Genomic DNA, 20189 nt, shown 5'->3' with positions numbered 1-20189 from the left:
AACATGGTAAGTGGATTAGCATAGTCGCCTCTCAATATAATAGGCACAACCTTACCATTACCTCCGAGCTACATTCTATACAGAGCCGCGCTTTGGTTCAGAATAAATTGACCAGCAGTGTAAAGCAAACATATCATACACGCCATCTGGCCCATGAACCAATGACCAAAAGTGATTGTGTAACAGTCCCAACAGCTCACATAATACTCGCGTGGTTGCATTTGTCAGACAAAAGGACGCGAATTGTAAGCGGGCTCACAAGCTGGTGAACTTACCTGGAGTGTGGAGTTCGAGCACTATTCCGACGCAGCTTGGCGCTATGGCGACATCTGCGCGAACCGCGACACACAATACCTGTTTGGTAATGGCCTGATTACCCATTAACCGACATTATATATAGTGATCAGAAGTCGCGATCCTTAGGTTTGATACTATGTGTACATATCCAGTTTTCAAGCACTCGAAGTTCCTGATCAGGGACGAACTTCCCAATTACCAACAATTGTCACATCCACTACTAGTCAAACATGGCGGACTCATTGCCAGATGTCAGTATCAGTCTCTTTTTCGTGTGCTGCCATGCTCAGCTTGTATCTAGGCCCTCAAACTCAACTACCAGAAAGATGGCAACTTCGTTCGTCCTGACTCGACATTTCGCAACAGTGTCTCCAAGGACCCCAGTTCCAAGTTCCCAGCTGAGAAGGGTCGGTATGCGCTATACCTCTCTCCTGGCTGTCCTTGGGTAAGCAGTCGATCATAGACCTTCTTTAAATGACTTGGACGCAGAGACCTAACACCTCCAGGCCCATCGTACTTTGATCGTGCGAGCCCTCAAACATCTTGAGGACATCGTAGATCTTTATCTGCTTGGTGACCTAGGGCCGAAAGGATGGGAGTTCGACGGCACCTGGGGCAGTCTCACGGAAGATCCCCTGCACCCCGGTGTCAAGTATCTACGGGAGCTCTACGAGAAGGTCGAGCCAGGGTTCAGCGGCCGTGTGACCGTTCCCGTCCTCTGGGATAAGAAGACCGACACTGTGGTCAATAATGAAAGCAGCGAGATCATCCGCATGTTTTACAGCGAGTTCGATGACCTATTGCCCGAGGCCGACCGTGAGATCAACCGGCCGGGCGGCGGGCTACTCCCGGAACGTCTGCACGCCGAAATCGACGAGCTCAACGCCTGGGTCTACGATACGGTCAATAACGGCGTTTATAAGACCGGCTTCGCCAACACACAGGAGGCTTATGAGAAGAACCTCAATGCACTCTTTGAGTCCCTAGATCGTCTCGAAGGTATTCTGAGAGACCACGGCAAGCCGTTCCTACTGGGCGACCATCTAACCGAGGCCGATGTCCGCCTCTACACTACGATTGTGCGCTTCGATGTCGCGTATCACTATGTCTTCCTCTGCAACCTTAAGAACATCCGGCATGACTATCCAAGGTTGCATCTGTGGCTGAGAAGGCTTTATTGGGATCGGAGCGAATTGACGAAAGGGGCGTTTTATAAGACGACGGAGCCCTGGATAGGTCAGTATGGCGCGGGTTACACAGCTGCGCGACGCAGAATCGTCACGCATGACAGTGTCTCTATCGTGGGGAAGGGGCCAGCTGTTCATGTGGAGCCGTTGAGGGACGATGAGAAGCTTTAATGATAACACACGGATTGATACTACGGATCGTAGAGAGGTCTTGGCCACATGGGACGACATTTTACAGTCGTGGTCACACTGGAGACCTGGAGACATAAAACCAGTCACATAGAGATGTTATGATCAACCCCTCAATTTGTAAAGACCCAGTCGGTGGGCGGCCCAACTCGGACACAAAAAGCTGTTGGTCGTTAGTAGTGACAACGGCCGCTTAAAAGATGTACGATCCAAACTGTCTGCCTACGCCTGACGCTTGGGGCATTTAAGTACTAGGTATCTCATCTATGTAGGGTTAGCTATGTCAGATTCACTTCAGGCCTAACGCTAAGGTCTCATCCGTTTGTGTCGTAAATTTCTGCCAATAAGAAGATGCTATCTAGGTGGATTATATGCATGGACGGTGTCGCTAGGAGTCGGCACTATAATTATTAAGCAATCAACGGCGCGGTAGAACTTGGTACATTCCGTGAACAATAGGATGATGATTTAGGTTCTTTTCTACCTGCTATAAGAACATGCTGCACTTTCTGCTCTCACAAATTCAAGTTTTCATTGTAGGGTTCAAATCTTTCCCAGAGTACCGCTCCATCATCTCACAGTACCTCATATATATTAGTTCTACGACCACACAAAACAGCCACCATGGCTTCTCTTTACAAGCAATCTGTACCTGTCTTCACGAAATATCTGCACAATCTTTCCGCCATAGTCAAGAAAGGGGAGACATTTGCAAATGAGAAATCTATCAAGCACGATGAAATCCTGAATTATCGTCTCATTTCTGACATGAAAGGGTATGTGTTCTTGTCACACAGTCATTGGTAGCGCTAGTTCACTGATCGACTGTGCCGTAACAGTCTCATCTACCAGGTGCAATCCTGCTGCGACACGGCCGTCTGGTACGTGGACCGCGTGGGCGGTCTCAAGCATGTGGCCGTCGAGGACAACGAGACGACTTTTGATCAGCTCTACCAGCGCATCGAGAGGACGATCGCGTATCTCGACGAGGTCGAACCCAGGGCGCTAGACGACAAGGCCGATGCGAAGGTCCTCATGGAGACCAAATCCATGGGCAATTTCCAGTTCACTGGACAGGCTTACTTGTCCGAGTTTTCGATTCCGAATTTTCATTTTCATCTCTCGACTGCATACTGCATCTTGAGGACCCAGGGCGTGCAGATTGGGGCATTGGACTATCTGAAGGATGTATTCCATAAGGTGTAAATTGACATCTATATCTGGCCTGGCGACAGCGATTTAATGGAGCCGGGGCGGGGAGTGGAATGGTGGATACGATGGACCCCGCTGGATGTGTTCAGCAACCTACCCGATCCTTCCACTATCCATGCCTGCAATTTAACTTTGTGCACCGCATTTCATCAATTAGGATGGACAACTTGCGTTGATTTGCATGAAGTACCAGAATTCTTTTAAACAATTTTTATTTTTATTTTTACAAAAGTTGCAAAGCCATGTATTCGCTACTAATGCGGTTGCTTTCTGGAGCATGTGCTGATCTCAGGTGATTTATTTGTTGTTTCGATACACATGACGTCCCTCTACCGAAAGCAAATCACGTGCGTAGAAGAGCACTGCTCTCATCACCATCGTGACAATGAACGAGTCGCTTCATCCGTGTCTGGTGGTGTTCTCGAACAGAGGCTCAAACGACGAATTTAATATCCACCATGGCCCAGAGCAGCTTATTTATGGGGTTGCGAAGCGATGTTGGTGGTGTGTCCGCATCTTCGCGGCCTTACACAAACACATGCCAGAGGTTAATCGATCCAGCTTGGCGAAGCTCTATCCAGGGTTTCGCACTGCCGGCATGTGGCGCAATGCTCGTGAGGTCAACATCCACTCCCTTGCGCATGATGGCACAGAGCCTGTGTTGCTTGGAACTTATCTCGTCAAAAGGACCCAGTCCCATGTAGCAGAGCTTGCCTCGAACACATATTCACAATCATCGTGGAACTTTGTGCTGACAGAACTTCGGAAGTGTGAGATCAACCATAAAGCTTGTATCCAATATGGCAGACCCTGGTGTCCCACGCGTCTGCTGAGATTGTCCATGACAGACGAGGGCAAGTTGTTGATGCGCCTTGTATCCACAGATTCAAGTCTCGACGCTCCGAGATATACCACACTCAGCCACATGTGGGGAAAGAATGTCACCTTACAGCTTACCAGCAAGAACTTGGAGGAACTCAAGAGAGACATCCCCGCTCATATCATGCCCAAGAAGTATCTCGATGCTGCGGTGGCAACCTGGAAGCTTGGTGTTCGACATCTCTGGATAGATTCGTTGGTAGGTAATAGCAGATCTCGTTCTTGTGCCCAGAGTTATACTCGTCATTGACCTCTGAGCTTCACAGTGTATCATGCAGGACTCCTCGGCAGACTGGGAACATGAGAGTGCAGCCATGGATCGCACCTATCGTCATGGCTATTGTAACATTGCTGCCTGTTCTGCACAGCTCAATACAGACGGCCTTTTTTACTCACGAGAGCCGCTGCTCTTCCAAGCAGGGCTAACGGAGTATAACGGCACGTATTTTACGTATCAAGAGGCCAATCTCAACATGTTCAAAGACCTTGACCAAGAACCACTTTACAAAAGGGGTTGGGTCTGTCAAGAGCGTCTCCTCTGCAGGCGCAATATTAGTTTTACTCGTCAGCAAATCTTCTTCGAGTGCGCTATGGAATTGACGTGTGAAGTGGGGAAGACAGCTGCCTCTTTCAAGTGGGACTCTGTCCGTGGTCTACGGTATATAGGCAACGCAACCGACCTCTTCTCTGTCAGGAACATGCGCAAAATTGACTGCGTTCCCGCTTGGCTCAACGTCGTCCAGGTATACTCAGCCATGGACCTCACCCGACCGGAAGACAAATTGGTCGCCATATCTGGCTTAGCAAGGCGACTCCACACGAAGCTGCGCAAACCATATCTGGCTGGCCTATGGAAATCTCATCTATGCATCGGTCTTGCCTGGGAAGTTGTAAGGTCAAGAGACCCTGAACAGACACGAGACAAGCCGGTACGGTGTAAAGAGTTTCGAGCACCAAACTGGTCTTGGGCATCGATCGACGGGGAAGTGGCTTTTCCTCTGAACAAATTTAGTTCTCAAGTCATTCGGCTTTGTTCATTCATCGAAGAGATTGTCGGAACAAATAGCTGGAACGAGTTCGGTCAAATTCGATACGCAAAGCTTGAGGCACTGGGCTACCCGTTTCCAGTCCGTTTACTCGAACGCGATTTTCCTACCAATGAAGCACTCAGCATGACCTCTTTTACAGTTGACAGTGTCCCGGGTATGAAAAAAGGGATCACTGTTACACTAGATACCGCCAAGCACTTGCAGTCTGCACGAACTTATGCGCTGCCTTTGATGTACGATAGACAAGGGTGCTTGGTTTGCCTGCTCCTCGAGGCCATCACTCCTTCTTGGGGATCATATCAACGTATAGGCGTCCTTCGAGGCTCCATCTCACGTCGCGCATTGAAGCACTCACCAGCGGATCTCGACTACTTGGACTTGAGAGGACATTGGAAAACCACGAATGCCAAACCCAGCAAGGCACTGTGCAGATTCCTAGTAAGCATCATGCAGCGCGGTGACGACATGGCAACCCTCGAACCTACCGATCAGTATAGGCGGAGAATAAATTTGATTTGAGAGGTAGCCATACACCCCCCTTGCGCATGTCACAAATCAAAGACAACAAGACTTCCTAGCATAAAAAATTGAGCTTTCGAGAAATGAGCCTTTACTAGGATGCCAACCGCTCTAGGGTTCGTCAAGTTACCGCTCCTATCTTGGGTGTTGACTCAGCTTCCCTTCTGAGAGCGACATTAAAAACCCGTGTGCAGATCTGCAATTACAATTATTTATACGAGACAAGACTCTACTCGCATATCTACCAAGTGGCATCGACTATCATCTACAAAGACCAATCGGGAAATGCAGCGTGCATGGTTTTCAAATGCACTGCTACGAAGAAGTGGCTAATTTGGTATGGGCCGTTCCCTATTCGGCAGCTATAAGTCGACGTGGGGCATTCCTGCTTCTCGGGCCAAGCTGTGTTACGTTCGGCCGAGCTACAAATGAAAGATGCATTCCCTTTCCTCCATCCCCTAATGTTTTGAGGTGTTGAATGCCAAAACATTCTATTACCCCAGTGAATACCATGCGAAGAACTCACAACAGCCTTCGGGCGTCCTCGGCTTCGGAGCTAAACCGTCTAGTCGAAAATGGATAAATATGAAATAGTGCCATTGGGTACGAGGAGGGCGGTACCTCCAGTAAGTGGTTCGGCGGTTTCGCAAGTCTATTTGTACTCTCTTCCAGTTTACCACAGCTGAAAGACTTCCAAAATGCACTTCTCCGCCGTCCTTGCAGTAGGCCTCGCCGTGGGACTTAGTTTAGAGGCATGCCCTTATATCAGAACGCGCGAGGCACCACGAGATTGCCCCTACGCCGCAAAACTCTCGCAAGACAATCGGAAATTTCATCAAATTACCAAGCGTGACCCTCCGGCAACCGACAAGCTTGGGGTCATGTACATGAACCGTATTGCGCCATCTGGATCTCAACTATGGATCTCAAATGCAGATGGCAGCGATGCCGTAAAGTTGTTAGGTGATCAAACGGCGCCAATGGACTACCATGCAACTTGGTCCAGAGATGGAGAATGGGTGGTTTTTACCAGTGAGCGCCGCGCTGATGGTCAATCCGACATCTACCGTGTCAAACCGGACGGAAGCACTCTAGAAACACTAGTACTGAGCGATTCCTTCGAAGATGCGGCCAGCCTATCACCAGATGGTACAAAACTTGTGTATGTTTCGACTGCTATCAACTCTACTGCGAATGTTTTCGTCCTGGACTTGAAAACCAATACCGCGGTCAACATCACAGGAAGTGATGAGACAATTGGAGACTTTGCCAGTCCGCATGGCTTCTTCCGACCATCTTGGTCTCCAAACGGCGAATGGATTGCTTTGACCTCCGATGCCAATACTGACTGGACTGGCCACAGCAACGGTACTGGCTGGGAGCACACCCAGACACTGTCACTTTATGTTATCCGACCCGATGGTACTGATTTCCGCAAAGTTGTTGGTCAGCCTGGCCACTGCCTTGGAAGCCCTTCATGGTCGCCTGATGGAACTCGTTTAGTGTATTACAACCTGACAACGGAGGACACATACAATGCGCATGGCATTGGAGGTTTCGGCGGGGGTGGTGGAAGTGGCGGACGTCCGAATGGGACATTGCCAGGCAATGGAACGACGCCGCCCAGTACTGGTACTGGTAATCCCGGCTTTGGAAGTAGCGTTGTATCACAACTCTTCACTGTCGACGTTAACACCGGGACAGACTTTAATCAGCTCACATTCGGTACTGATCTGGTAGTATCTGGCCAGTATATGGGAAACAGCACCAACGTTGGTTATCTCATCAAAGCTGGAGTGGTACCAGGCATTGGCTACACGATTGGCGACACTACGTACTCACCCTTCAACGGTACACTGCGAAATCCGTCTTGGTCTCCAGACGGATCGAAGGTGGTTTACGAGGTGTACGAGTGGGATCAACGTCCAGCTGAGAAGCCGCTGTTCAGCTGGGATAATGAATGGGAGTACCGCTTCATGGACGTATTTCCTCAATGGAATAATGCAACGCAGCGGCTGGTCACGACTGACAAACAAATTGGCGATGCTTCCTCGTCTGTCCTCATTACCGACGCAGACTACAGCGATCCCTTGATCGTCTTTGATGTCCATAACGTCAGTGGAAAAGTCCAACAAGGTGTCGGAGGCGCTTATCAGCCTACGTGGAAACCTGACGGCTCTCAGCTCGCTGTAGGCTTTGGTTCATGGTTTGCAGGACGAGAATCCAATGCAGGCACTATCTACTTACTAGATTCTGACGGTACCAATCACCAGAATCTTACAGATGGCTCACTCAATGCTGGGTTTCCATCGTTCTCCCCGGACGGCACGAAGCTCGTTTTCAGACTCTGGGACTACAAAAATGGCCCTTTGGGTTTGCATATCTTGGACTTGGAGACTGGAAATACGACAAAGATTACCAATGGATGGGATAACACTCCTGGTTGGTCACCTGACGGGCATCATATTGTGTTCGCTCGCCAAACCAACTGGACGGCCGAATATGGTGGACGGTGGTATGATGACCGCTTTGATATTGCTACTGTTAAACCTGATGGCACAGGTCTCAAGATCCTGACGGAATCTCATGCAAACGATGCTCATGCTGTCTGGGCTCCAGACGGCCGTATCATGTACAACAGTGGCATGCATGGTTTTCGTGATGAAAGCCCGTTGTACGACAACACTTTTCAACCTTATGGTCAAATCATCATAATGAACGCCGATGGATCAAACAAGACTGCCCTGACAGATAGTATGTGGGAAGACTCGATGCCCCAGTATATTCCTAGCTCTTCCTTCGCGTAGATAGCCAAATTGGACATGCGAATTAGTGAATTTCCCATAGGAGGCTTTCGCCCCCCTTGACATGAGCAATTATTTCTCAAAGCCTCCCCTAAAACCAAGTCATGTCTTGTTCCCAATGTAGGTCTTGGTTTCCCTCTATATCATCGGACTACGTAACAAATCTAATATAGAATTATGGTGAGCTTGTATGCCATATGCGATACGACTGCTGGATGTGAGCAGAAAATGCAGCATAGATGAACCCTGGGATTTGTGTTACCGAGTCGGACAATGGCTGTATGAAGACAGGCGTTAGCAAGAGGCAACATCGCATTAAATCAGGCGTACGAGTGAAAAGAAAAAAGGCCTATGTGCACAAAGACAACAGCTATCTTTTATGCCTACAAGAATGGCTCGCAGCAAATAGCTTGTAGTATATGTTGAAGACAAGCTGCAAAGGCGCTTGACGTGTCAAAGCACGCGGTGGATATTCACACGCAATCACTAGCTGAGGAGCACCAGGGACAATTAGCGTCGGAGCATGTACCTGCCCAAGCATACCCCGGACGATAGGCAAACCACGGAGGCGATTCAAATCTTAGAGCCCGTAGTGGAGGTCAAGGCAAGGACACTAGCTAAAGAGAACGGGGATAGATTTTTGTCTATTAATCTTTTTAATCGTGCCTAACAACGGAACCCGCCACTTGTTTCCAAGTTGAAGTCATATTGCGATTGTATTCTAAAGGTGCCATGTGATATATTTGCCAAGCTGTATGCTCGCATACGGCTCGAAAACTGGTCGCTAGATGGGGTGAAAACGAATTTGTATATAACTTCTTGTAGCTCAAATGGTTGCAAGTTGGGTCATATTGCTTAAATAAGAGTCGTCTCTTACCTTTAATTGATCAGTCTATTCGTACCACTTTATGGCAATAAGGATTTGTAAGGCAGAATCTTGAGTCTACCACATACCTTCTTTCGTGTTGAGTTCTCTGATCTTTGGTGAATCCTCAGCTTTGAGAAAAACATATTCACAAGTCCTGGCATAAGCTCGTATAGCTGGGCACGAGAGATATGGGCAGTGGCTCTATTATCATGATCCTACTACTTTCCTATTCGTCGCATTCGTACAAGTTCTAGTACAGATGTTTGGATACTTTACGGACAAACCGTTTGCTCATTGAGTTTGCCAAATCCTTACTTCAAGGTAGCTTAGGGTTAGTGATACTTTCGCCGGTGCGTAATAAAACTTCCAGTATGAGAGTACAAAGAACTGGCTGGAGCTTCAACCCCACCACCCATTTTACGAGGACAGTCTGGAGTGCTCGATTTGCACTATATAGTAGTCCTGCTACATTGCGGGCCAGTTGGATAACCAGTCATGTTGAGAAAACTCTATACCGGCTCAACTACTAATATATTTCCCCTGGTTCTCATGAGGAATCAAAGTAGTAAGGTGATGTTGTGGGCGGGAGTATCCGAGCTCATGACTAATTATGTCCTGTCATAAGACAAACGTCATGGTTTGTTTCAACTGTTTCGATGAGGTCGAGTAATGTTTATTTAGTATTTATGTAGCCTTCACATGGGCCCGCACTTCAATCTCCACTCTCATTTCGTCAAATGCCAGTCGAGGAACTCCCAGACATGTCCACGTAGGCTGGTGGTTTGGGCAGTACTGTTTCAGACACCGAACCATAGTTTCCATAGCCTCATTGTTACATGGGAGATGATGAGACCTGAGGAAGAAAACGTCTTCCCAACCGCGACTGCCGGCAAGCTTAAGTGTGTGGTCCACATTCTCAAAAGCTTTTTCGATTTGTACCACGATGTTTGGGTCTATCTTGTCTGTCTCACGATCCCAACCGCCTATTTGAAAGTCAACCTTCGGTAAAAGTAGGGACAAATATGACAAATCATACCTTGGCCCGAGCACTCAATAACATCTCCTACACGTACTGCCTGGCTATACCAAAGATTCTTCTTGGCTCTTTCTCCGTAGCCCTCGTAAGTTGTATATGTAAGATGAGACATAACTTGGATTGAGCTTGGCTGTCTCCAGGCGTGGAGAACTTATCTCGGTAGATCAGTGGATGATAGGGAAAGATTATCATACAATTCGTTCGCAAAAAAAGATTTATTCCTCAAAAGAATATTTATACATAGATTCCGCAGTAACGGCATTTGGGCCCACCTCAGAGAGAACGTGCTTAGTAAGACTAAATAGATGAGTCAGTTGAATATAACCTAGACTAAAAAAGTCTCATGTGCGACTCAAGCTTAGTTCGACAGACTGACGACAGTACGCAGTAGTGTGGCCCATCGCCGAAGTTTCCGCGCAAAGAAACAGTCCATTCCCAGATTAGGAGCGCAAGTCTTATCCACAACCCGATGTAGCAGCCTTGGGGAGGCACAATGATTGGTGTGGCCGGCCAGAGCGTAAAGCTATTTCCATGCGTAGCGCAAAAAGTCAGACTGAACGTCGGGGTTAATATGGGGCTTCGGGATTTGACTATGATGTGCATTTGGCCAGTGCCAAGATTTGGACATCTTGGTAGGCATATTTTCGTCCGAGGTCCAGACTTTTTGAATTTTATTGTCTGCCAGCAATTTCAAGCCCATGTATGATGTAACTGAATTGACAAATCACAACATCTTGACTTGTCAAGGGACTACCATGTCCTGTGACTACCATGTCCTGGACATCGCTGTGCAGCTTGGAGGACCATGGTGTTGGGTCTGACCTCAGAGGAATCTAGGTCTTGGTATAATGGATGACGGTTCGTGCCCTTTCCGAGGAATGCTGGTCTGCTTCTATGCCAATAACAGACGGTCAGTTGTTGTTAGGTTTGTTTGAACTACGTGCTCCGAAGATGCCATTCACCGCCGGTTCTATATCACCATGGGTTGTAAGTCACTCTTTCCGCACATATGCATTTGTGCTGGTAGCATCAATGTATGGTAAGTGGGATGCGGGTAACAGGCAACAGGTAACAGGGGACCGGGGTTCGACAGAGATATACTATACATTCTACACAAGATCGGTTTCAATGCGGACGCCTAAGCAAATGATAATGTACTAAATCCAGGGCGGTCTCGTGGTGAAATTACCAGATAGGTGTACTGACGACTCGCTAGCCTTTTCAGTACCGTGTATCGGAGTAGATGAGATTCAGCCGACTGTGATTTGTTTCCAGACCCTGTAGTAGACGATAGAAAAGGTTAATTCTTAGGTCTTATCATTCCAAAGTGAATGGACAAGAGGGTAAGACAATTCCTGACCTCAATCATCGGTCTGAGCGTGGATTATGTAGTTCCAACTAGATAAATCCACGACCCGATTCTGCCATAGTACTCTACGATACGGGGAACTGGTCATGGCAATCTGATCGATAGGCTTGGGGGCCTTCATATATGTAGTTCAATGTAGCTTAATATTTAGGTGACAGTACGTTTTGTTATTCTACTGTGGCAACAATTTCGAATGGTTAAATGCCATATCCTGAGCTGAAAGATATATAGGTGCATCTGCCATGAACCCTCTGGTAATGCTCTCCTGGCCTCCATAGGTCATATTTTTCCTTTCTTTTTGCAAATGGCGGGTCTGACGGTGCATGTCATCCGAAGCTGTAATCAAGAAGGTTGTAGGCAACATTGACCGCTGAGACGTTGAATATGATCGGCTTGTGAAACCATATCGCACTAGCTACGGGACCGCAATATAACGACATTTAACCGCGTCCCGTCGAATCACTACACCTAATCCAAGACATCCCCGGACTGGGGTAAACGGCAGTAATGCACTTAGGCAGTAGTGTACTCATTCACGACTTCTATATTAAATCAGTGGCGAAGTCAGGTCATTTAAGTTCGAAACGCAGGCGTTGCTGAAACTGGATGGCGATAAGTTGAACCTTCCTAAGGCGGCATTTCCTCCACGCCGCCAACCCCCCACACAACGGAGCAGGCTCAGATACCAGAGACTGAACAAAGTGGCGTGCGATAACTAGAGAAATCAATGATTGAGGCATATTTTTGCATCATAGTTCCACTGGCGCCTGAACCTGCTCATGTCTGGTTAAGGACTTACACGACTGCTCTCGAAATCTCGGCTCAGGCGCGCCGCAGTCATGGACACCTGTATGATAATGTTGTTATTTCTACACTTACAAGTGTGTTTCGCGAAGTTTCTAGAAACCTACCCCCGACCAGAGCGACCGGAATTCCGTTTTCTGACGACTGGTAAACCATGTAATGGTCCAGACGACCCTGGCTATATCAAGTCAGGTCTTAGTAGTATACCAGTCACTTCGAGGAACCAGTCTCTCATCCATCGGGATGGAAGAGAAACAGTGTCCAAGTTCCAAGCTGGAGTCGTTTATCTGATAGACAGTAAGTAAATATAGCCGTGTACATGGCGCTCAGCTAACATGGACTAGTTGATGTCGGCACTCCCAGACAAACGATTAAAGTCATCATAGACACCGGGTCGTGGGAGTTGTATCTCAACCCAAATTGTGCCCGTGCCGCAGACCAGATGTTTTGCGCAGGGTCAGGGCACTACTATCCCACATCGTCAAGTACCGCGAGAAACCTGTCAAGCCGTTACTATGTTTCTTTTGGCACTGGGGGATACGTGGGTGACTATTTTAGTGACACATTGTGGTTTGGGGACGACTGTAGGCACCTAGTTCCTGGCATTCCTCATAATAAGTAGTGTTGACTGACATACTGCTGCAGACTGGCCCGTATCGTCGCTTCAATTCGGGGTCTCCGATGACAGCGACTATGTTTGGGCAGGCATTATTGGCCTTGGTTATGGTCAGAGGTTTAACACCAAGTACCCAAACTTACTCGATCTTCTCGTTTCTCAGGGCTACATCAATGTCCCAATTTTCAGTTTGGGTGTGGGTAGCCAAGATGATGATGATGGTAGGTCTTCAAACGTTCCATGCACCACAGTCATCTCACAGCTCGCGCAGCCGAAATCGTCTTCGGAGGCGTCGATACTCACAGGTTCAACGGTTGGCTTGAGCCACTTGACCTCTACCCACCACCAGAAATCCAGGAAAGTCTCTGGCACCAGGCACAGTAAGTGATATTATGGTGGAAATCACTGACCAGGAAGTTCACTGACCACGTAGATATTGGATCAACTTGACATCATTTGGCTACACCACCCCAGGCGGCTCGATGACTACCTTGACTGGTTCCGACTTTTCACGGATTATGTTGCTTGACACTGGGTCGACCTATTCCTATATTGACGCAGATCTAGTTGCAGCTTTGGCACAACAGTTCAGTGCAACCGTTGACGATCAAGGGGTATACTACGTCTCCTGCAAGTACTTGGAAATGAATGGCTACGTGCACTTCGGATTTAACCAGGGGAACATTGTCATTCACGCCAAGTACAATGACTTTGTCGTCGACTTTGGAAGCCGTTGCGCTCTGGGCGTGCAGCCGGCTGATGCTGGGGTAAATACGTGGGTATTGGGAGCAACTTTCATTCGCTCAGCCTATAGTGAGTTCATGGAATTCTCCTCGATTATCATTGCTGGTTCGTGGATCTGATTTTGCTGTAGTCGTTTTCGACCAGATGTACGATGCTATTTGGCTTGCGAACTATCAGCCATGCGGAGATTCACTTGTGACAGATCTCACGGAAGATGCAGGAAACCAACTCTGGGGGGAATTATACGGTGGGTGCTGAGGAGCAAACATGAATGCTCACACCCTTGTGATTGACTTTGGCATGTGTGCGCGAAATGGCTCCCTTAGAGGTGGGACTAACTGTTCCCAATCGGCTTCCGTCGGTCTTGCTGTCGCAACCAGTAAATATTAGACGTCAAGCCCGCGAATATCGTCGCTCAAAGGGCCTTGCCGCGTCCAAATGTTCATGCCAATTTTCCACCCGCTGGTGACGGGCAATCCAGCGTGCAGGTTGCGATGGTCGCCACGACCATCTTCATGGAGATTTTGCCAAAACACCGCATTTCCAACGACTGGACGGAATGTAACACCGTTCTCATACGGCTCGTCGCAGTCGACGAAGTCACACCACTTCTGATTGTACGGCGCATCGAGCATGGGGAAGTTTGTTCCCCCACCGGTGATATTATCAGCGGCTACGTAGGCGAAGAAGGAGGACAGCCTGTTCCCGCCAAGCGCGGCGGTGGCGTGTACTGGATTCGTAAACCAGTCGGTGTGGAAGTGGTAGTGTTCGCCCTGGGCATATTTGACAAGCTGGACGGGTTCCAGGTGGGTTCGGGGTACGTCGAAGCCTTGTAATAGGAGTGCACGTTCTTCAATGCAGCGGACTACGTTGTCGCGGCGGACATTGGTGGACTGCGAGGTTCGCGTTGTCCGTTCGCCTTGGGCACCCGTGCCGTCGGCGACAGCTGAGTGACTGAAGGTATCGTTGCTTCATAGTCTCCGTCAGCCGAAGCGTGGGTTTCAGTAGCACATGGTTTGACGATGAATGCTTACGTTATATCAGTAAGATGAGCGCGCTCCTCCGCAGTTAGGAAGTCAGTTAGATAGATGACCAGTGGCGAAGTAGACAGGATATGACTGCTGTATGCAGGATGATGACAACCCTCGCTCAGCGCGAGCGGTACCTGAGCAGGATCTTCATCGTGGCTGTGTGCGAAGCCGAGTCTTGTCGCAAACGCGCAAAGCAGCAGGTCCCGTAGACGCGTCATTGTAGAGGTTGTTGAACGAAACGCAGCACAGCGCGTCTCCATCCACGGGCAATCGCATGACGGATATGAAGACGGCGGTTTTCCTCGAGCCGGCAGGCAAGTGTCCGAGCAATTCCATCGCGCGGGAGATGACACTCCTCCATCGTTACATGACCTTCGTCAAGCGGGGGCCCGAGACGCAGCACATGGATGAAACTCCAACGGTCTGCGGAGGGCTTCAGGGGTGAGCAGAAAGCGGTAGAGTAGCTCAACCTCGTCCCCCCTGATTGTAGCGGCCAGTGGGCAGGCCTCTGGCGGGGTGGGCATCCCCCAGACGATCTAGCGCCCCGGCATGAACCATTTTAGTACATTGCTTGTCTGATATCACCCCTGAACAGCCCCCGGCCCGCGGGCTAACCAGCCTACATACTTAGCGGGGGATCCCTGGCAACAGCCTGTTTCTTCCAGCTTATTTGAACCCGCGAGCTCGCTACTTGTCTGAGCTTCTGCTGAAGGGATGAGCCTTTTATGCGAACTCAACGGTGAAGATGAGGACAGCATCAGTCATCGCAGCACACATGCTCGTGTTTGCGCCATTAGCAGCTGCCTGGGACCATGTGGATGAGCCCGAGTTCGTCAGGGCCGTCGGCGGACACAGCGTCGCGCTGATTGCGTGTGAGTGAGCCTTCGCAGTAAGTTAAAATGTCGGTGCCATGTGCTAACCAGCTGCAGTCGTTGAGGTATGTCGCTGTTATAACTCCGCCTTCTTCTGCACTGACATGGGCTGAAATCACAGCCCTCGAGGTAAGTAGCGGAACAACAGCCATTTCGTGCACACTCGCTGAACTTCTCGCAGTACTGCAAGTCAAGCTCTCGAGTCGGAATGGGCAGCCATATCGAAATCAGAAAAGGCCCTAGCAAGCGTTGACTGCGCCGCTCTCTCTCAGCTCTGCCTAGATCACGACATAATATCATACCCGACCATAAGGTATTTCGATGGCCATGGGAACGCCACACCTTACCGAGGGTCGAGGACGGCGGATTCGTAAGTGTTCATTTCATGCCTCGATGATCGCAATCCTGAAAGACGGCCAGCATAGTATCATTTCTCCGACGAGCTTCACGGCCTGCAGTCACCACTGTCGACGAGAAGAAGGTTACAGCCTTTCAGTCCGTTGATGACGCAGTGGTGGTCGCTCATCTAAATCTACGCGACAGCCACCTTCGAACGCTTTTCGGATCCCTAGCACATCGATACAAGGATCGTGCTTCATTCGGAGCTCTACAAACGGATGAGCAAAGTTCCATCGTGTGCTATAACAACAGAGATGACGAGCAGTTGAGCACATCGGACCTGACGGCCATCGAGACGCTATCGACGTTCGTCGAATCGTGTATCCAGCCTCTTGTTGGCGAGTTCTCACGAAGGAACGAGCACAAGTATATGCAGGTAAGGCTGGCTGATTCGAGATCCTGATATGCCACAGTTATTAACTGACCACAGGCTGGGAAGTCCCTTGTCTATTATCTGGCCAAAACACGAAAAGAGCGTGAGGAATATGTCGACGCCATACGTCCCATCGCCAAGAAATACCAGGAATTCATAGTCTTCGTCACTGTGGATGCGAACGAGTATGGTCTTATGACAAATGTCTTGGGCTTACGAGCAGATACATTCCCGGCACTTTCCATCGAGAACCCCGGTCGTGGTCAGATATTCCCTTTCACCGAGGAAGAGATCACACCAGAAGCCATCGACCAATTTGTGCTGGATATCGCCGCAGGCAATGTCCAACCGTGGACCCTATTACCCGTTCCAGAACCAGTCGGCCATGCTCACGACGAACTATGAGCAAGCCGGTGCCATCGTTGAAACAGAGGGTGTAGATAGGTCAATATGCCGGCACAAGCGCGTGTTCCCACTTCCCAAGCTGGATGGTTTCAAGGAGATACGATCGTTACGAGATCTCTTGGTCAAGTTACTTATCAACACCAACACAGTTGAATTAATGTGCCCAGCAATGAGCTGAGTCAAGTTGGCAGCTAAATAGAAGGATTCGCCATGAAATAGGACGAGCTTCCGATGAGTGAAGAAGACCTTTTTTGCTGCACCCAATACGATGCGACGGGCTCAACAAGGAGCGGTGCGCGCCTGGCAATATTCGAACTAGGTCCTTATTAGGTTGGCCTATTCGTTTTAGTACTTAGCAGCATGTTCTCTTCACGTTTGGTTAGCTCTTACCACGACGTCTGGAAATATCGCCGCAAAATAGCAGCTTAAGGCATACCTTGTCAACAAGAAACATCAAATCTCGAAGGGATAGACCAGCAGGTTGCAACACCTCCTCGGCACATTCCCAAGCGTGTTGATTCAATTCCTATTCAAAATAGATTTTTCGTGCTCAAGTAACGCATCTTTCGCATCCAAGGGCCAGTTTGATGATCGATCTCTTCTCACCATGAACAGCTTCAGCAGCGTAAGTTTTCTCTACGATCACTCAGAGCCTATCCGTCTCGTCCCGTTTGGCTGGCATTACCTGATGTACAAGACACTCAAAAGGTTCACAGTGGATAGATTAGGGAGCCACATGCCGCAGAGCAACTGGGGATGAAGTTTTATTGACGGTTGTATTTGTCACTGGAGGAGAACCGCCCCTACTATATAATATACTTGGACGACTGGTCCGGGCTCTTAAAGCCCTGAATATAAGACAAGCACGAAATGCGTCCTCAAACCGACTATACTCCGACTTCTCAAACCATGCCTCTTAGTTTGCCCCAGTCCACAAAGCGGGCCCGGGAATCGTGTAGCTCGTGAAGGTGGTATACAAATTGAACAGAATACCGGGATCGGTTCTTGTGTAAAGGCTGGTGCCAGCAGTACCGGTGGGCAGGCTGACGGTGCCGCTTCCACCGACCTTGATGTTGAGACACTGTGGGTAGTTCTGGGCTCCGTTGTCGGAACCGGCGCCGTGTAGGGCGATGATTTCGTGACGGAGCACGTAGTTGCCCGCCTTGAGCTTCGAGGGGATCTTGACCGTTGACGTGTAGTTGCTGGTGGGTAGCGGGTCGGTTGCCCAAGTGCCGGAGTTGTAGCCGTTCTCGGCGATCTTGGTCCAGGTGAGGGCCGAGGCGGAGGCCGAGGTGCATTCACCTAGTACTGTTAGCGATCATCTACTTGACCTCTGTCCGCAACAGTGCATCAAGAAACTCACCACTGCATTGGGCAAGGTAATTGATGAGGGGTCCCTTGTGTGAATCACTGGGCCAAGTGTTCCAAGTAAGAGAAAGAGTGTCTCCGGCGTTGGCGCTGATGTACAGCTGGCCAGCTGTCGCACTCTTGTGGCAAGCAATGTCGCTGGTGCCAAAAGCTGATGGCTGCACGAAGCCAAGGTCTTGGTTCAAAGAATTCCATCCAACAGTCTTTGGTGACGTGCCGGCCGTGTAGTAGTACCAGACTGGATCGGCCCCGGGAACCCAGGTACCACCATTGACCCGGACTCCGTTAATAAAACCATGACCGGACGCGAGTTCCAGGAACGAGGCAGCAAGAGTCAAGAGGACGGTAGAGGAACGCATTTTGGCTGATATGAAGATGTTTGACACTACACTGTTGCCAATGAGGCAGTGGACAGGTCGATCGTCTGGACACAACTCATGTTTATATAGTCTATATCTGACGTGATTGGCACTGATCTGACCGTCACATAGGACGGAGGGCTTCTAGTCATCACGATCCCCTGCCGTTCGAGCCGCAGAGGATCACCTCGTGGTCAACCTAACACCATCCATCTATGGGATGCCGAGCAAACAGTCGAGAAGTCAAGCTGGTGAAAAAAGCAACCAAGCGCCTTTACCTGGGACATGAGCTTGTAATTGGATGCTTTCTTTTCAGGAATTACGCTATATGCCGGAGTCTTGCCACGGAGCCCCTTTCGTTATAGCTAAAAGGAGAAATGCCCGTCTTCCCTGAGTTCTCATGATTCAGAACTAAGCGACAAGCCCAACCTTTTATGTGACAGGAACAGGGTATAGTGCCTAGGCGTCGACTGGATGTGGATGGAAAATTTGTTGACCTGCGGATGGTCGTGATTCCGTTCTACTGTAAGGGGAATGTGGTGCGACATGGCGTGGCACGGTGCCAAGACACCGCCATCAAGGATCCTAAGACGTTGGCCCAACCTCGTGCCAAAGCAGCGGTAGCGGAATGAATGAAAGGCATGTGCTCTGAATGGGGTGAACCCTTCGCATTGATGAAAGTGCAATCCAGATACAGGCTTCATGAAGAGAGAATATAGCTGCAGCTGCTTGCCATGCACGAGTGTTTACTTAACGAGTGAATCCTGAATTTCACCATCCCAGGCACATGAGTGTTCATGTTATAGAATTATGTTACTCCATTATCCATAAAACGAATTGTCTCCGTCCGTCAGAAGAGATTTCGCATCATCGTCCGAATAATGGCATTTTCAACATAGATGCTGATAGATCTCACCTCTCAATTCGTTAGGTCCTTCGTCACGAGGTTCCAAATCGGAAGTTTGCCTATATTGGGTTTCTCGCTGAGTCCATAAATCCTTCCACAGATCTCAGCATTATTTAGATTTTAGGTCTTACGAATCTGTAGAAGAAGTGCAAGCCAAGACGTCGAACGAAGGCGGATATTCTTAAGATGCAATACATCTTGTGCTTTTTCAGGACGGACACCAAACCTTGTCGCTCATAGATCATGTTTCCGAGAGGCCGACCTTTCAAGTGTTCTCAACGATATCTGGGCAATAAGATACTCTCCGCGATAGCCCGATAGCCTTGGAAGGGAGAACGATAGTTGAACTTGGCCGATATTGTCTCAAGACCCTCGAGTGACAACGAAGTTGCGAAGGCGTTCCGTCTCCATGATCCAACGGCACTCAGGGACCCTCGGTGTCCCAATTGTCGACGTTGGCTTGATATAATAGAGCGTTTTCAATTCCCGTGTCAATGATAAGTTTCAAAGTTTTCAGGCCGACACAATACTCGAGCGCTTTGCTCAAGGTGGTAGGTTACTGGTAGTAAAACTGCCAGCTATATGACCAGGCACGTATGGTTTTATGCCTAACGCAAGCGTCTGCAACTGCGGTGAGTAATGAGTTGAGTTCGCATCCATCAAAGGGCGTCTTGAAATTTCTACCACCGTACAACCAAGCAATAACTTCTCCAAGGGTCTCGGTAATCAGGCTGTCTTTCATAATATCACCTTATTGAACAATCAGCGTACTGCAACGCTGGTGAAAAATCTTCAAATGGGCGGTTTCAATTATTGGTGGAGGTGGTTGGCCGTATACACTTTTGGCCAGTATCTTGTCCAAGGCGCGAACAAAATTGTAATATTGACAGTGCCCTCAACTA

At 49.0% G+C, this 20189-nt stretch overlaps 10 protein-coding genes across 10 annotated transcripts; 7 read left to right on the top strand and 3 right to left on the bottom strand.

The window, feature by feature from the left end:
* The first annotated feature begins 249 nt into the window (after positions 1–249).
* On the top strand, positions 250–2107 carry BKA67DRAFT_571024 (glutathione S-transferase). The gene is made up of 3 exons (XM_046103189.1): positions 250–548; positions 599–742; positions 804–2107. Exons 1-3 carry the CDS (start codon positions 528–530, stop codon positions 1653–1655), a joined length of 1017 nt encoding a protein of 338 aa, XP_045955746.1. The 5' UTR covers positions 250–527; the 3' UTR covers positions 1656–2107.
* BKA67DRAFT_571021 (uncharacterized protein) lies at positions 2108–3030 on the top strand. Its single transcript, XM_046103188.1, has 2 exons — positions 2108–2449; positions 2513–3030. Exons 1-2 carry the CDS (start codon positions 2298–2300, stop codon positions 2877–2879), a joined length of 519 nt encoding a protein of 172 aa, XP_045955745.1. The 5' UTR covers positions 2108–2297; the 3' UTR covers positions 2880–3030.
* A 393-nt stretch (positions 3031–3423) lies between these two features.
* Positions 3424–5332, top strand: BKA67DRAFT_660278 (heterokaryon incompatibility protein-domain-containing protein; the record flags this gene model as incomplete). The annotated part of the gene is made up of 2 exons (XM_046107593.1): positions 3424–3963; positions 4031–5332. 2 exons carry the CDS (start codon positions 3424–3426, stop codon positions 5330–5332), a joined length of 1842 nt encoding a protein of 613 aa, XP_045955744.1.
* A 698-nt stretch (positions 5333–6030) lies between these two features.
* On the top strand, positions 6031–8139 carry BKA67DRAFT_660277 (uncharacterized protein; the record flags this gene model as incomplete). Its single annotated transcript, XM_046107592.1, has 1 exon — positions 6031–8139. One exon carries the CDS (start codon positions 6031–6033, stop codon positions 8137–8139), a length of 2109 nt encoding a protein of 702 aa, XP_045955743.1.
* A 1472-nt stretch (positions 8140–9611) lies between these two features.
* On the bottom strand, positions 9612–10500 carry BKA67DRAFT_329759 (Endoribonuclease L-PSP/chorismate mutase-like protein). Its single transcript, XM_046096234.1, has 2 exons — positions 10041–10500; positions 9612–9987 (listed from the first exon to the last, which is right to left on the bottom strand). Exons 1-2 carry the CDS (start codon positions 10150–10152, stop codon positions 9689–9691), a joined length of 411 nt encoding a protein of 136 aa, XP_045955742.1. The 5' UTR covers positions 10153–10500; the 3' UTR covers positions 9612–9688.
* Positions 10501–10693: 193 nt separating this feature from the next.
* BKA67DRAFT_571016 (uncharacterized protein) lies at positions 10694–11591 on the top strand. Its single transcript, XM_046103187.1, has 2 exons — positions 10694–10898; positions 10956–11591. The coding sequence occupies exons 1-2, from the start codon at positions 10893–10895 to the stop codon at positions 11199–11201; spliced, it is 252 nt and encodes an 83-aa protein (XP_045955741.1). The 5' UTR covers positions 10694–10892; the 3' UTR covers positions 11202–11591.
* A 657-nt stretch (positions 11592–12248) lies between these two features.
* Positions 12249–13831, top strand: BKA67DRAFT_660276 (aspartic peptidase domain-containing protein; the record flags this gene model as incomplete). The annotated part of the gene is made up of 6 exons (XM_046107591.1): positions 12249–12510; positions 12558–12797; positions 12859–13050; positions 13101–13209; positions 13263–13642; positions 13704–13831. 6 exons carry the CDS (start codon positions 12249–12251, stop codon positions 13829–13831), a joined length of 1311 nt encoding a protein of 436 aa, XP_045955740.1.
* Positions 13832–13959: 128 nt separating this feature from the next.
* BKA67DRAFT_520782 (uncharacterized protein) lies at positions 13960–14822 on the bottom strand (the record flags this gene model as incomplete). The annotated part of the gene is made up of 2 exons (XM_046098216.1): positions 13960–14542; positions 14608–14822. The coding sequence occupies 2 exons, from the start codon at positions 14820–14822 to the stop codon at positions 13960–13962; spliced, it is 798 nt and encodes a 265-aa protein (XP_045955739.1).
* A 527-nt stretch (positions 14823–15349) lies between these two features.
* BKA67DRAFT_660274 (thioredoxin-like domain-containing protein) lies at positions 15350–16653 on the top strand (the record flags this gene model as incomplete). The annotated part of the gene is made up of 6 exons (XM_046107590.1): positions 15350–15476; positions 15534–15541; positions 15598–15605; positions 15658–15846; positions 15897–16251; positions 16306–16653. 6 exons carry the CDS (start codon positions 15350–15352, stop codon positions 16651–16653), a joined length of 1035 nt encoding a protein of 344 aa, XP_045955738.1.
* Positions 16654–17569: 916 nt separating this feature from the next.
* Positions 17570–18671, bottom strand: BKA67DRAFT_625844 (glycoside hydrolase; the record flags this gene model as incomplete). Its single annotated transcript, XM_046105541.1, has 2 exons — positions 18017–18671; positions 17570–17955 (listed from the first exon to the last, which is right to left on the bottom strand). Exons 1-2 carry the CDS (start codon positions 18378–18380, stop codon positions 17570–17572), a joined length of 750 nt encoding a protein of 249 aa, XP_045955737.1. The 5' UTR covers positions 18381–18671.
* Between the last annotated feature and the right edge of the window lie 1518 nt (positions 18672–20189).

Source organism: Truncatella angustata (assembly GCF_020726525.1).
Source record: "Truncatella angustata strain MPI-SDFR-AT-0073 chromosome Unknown BKA67scaffold_6, whole genome shotgun sequence".
NCBI lineage: Eukaryota > Fungi > Ascomycota > Sordariomycetes > Amphisphaeriales > Sporocadaceae > Truncatella > Truncatella angustata.
This window is presented reverse-complemented; position numbering and strand designations above follow the sequence as displayed.

What these genes read in the sequence shown, in the direction of transcription:
- BKA67DRAFT_571024 (XM_046103189.1), top strand. Translation starts at nt 528, where the DNA reads ATGGCGGACTCATTGCCAGAT. An exon ending in TGGCGGACTCATTGCCAGAT is followed by an intron (nt 549 to 598) that starts GTCAGTATCAGT and finishes GCTTGTATCTAG; the next exon opens with GCCCTCAAACTCAACTACCA. An exon ending in TCTCTCCTGGCTGTCCTTGG is followed by an intron (nt 743 to 803) that starts GTAAGCAGTCGA and finishes TAACACCTCCAG; the next exon opens with GCCCATCGTACTTTGATCGT.
- BKA67DRAFT_329759 (XM_046096234.1), bottom strand. Translation starts at nt 10,152, where the DNA reads ATGTCTCATCTTACATATACAACTTACGAGGGCTACGGAGAAAGAGCC. An exon ending in TATTGAGTGCTCGGGCCAAG is followed by an intron (nt 9,988 to 10,040) that starts GTATGATTTGTC and finishes ACTTTCAAATAG; the next exon opens with GCGGTTGGGATCGTGAGACA.
- BKA67DRAFT_571021 (XM_046103188.1), top strand. Translation starts at nt 2,298, where the DNA reads ATGGCTTCTCTTTACAAGCAATCTGTACCTGTCTTCACGAAATATCTG. An exon ending in CTCATTTCTGACATGAAAGG is followed by an intron (nt 2,450 to 2,512) that starts GTATGTGTTCTT and finishes GTGCCGTAACAG; the next exon opens with TCTCATCTACCAGGTGCAAT.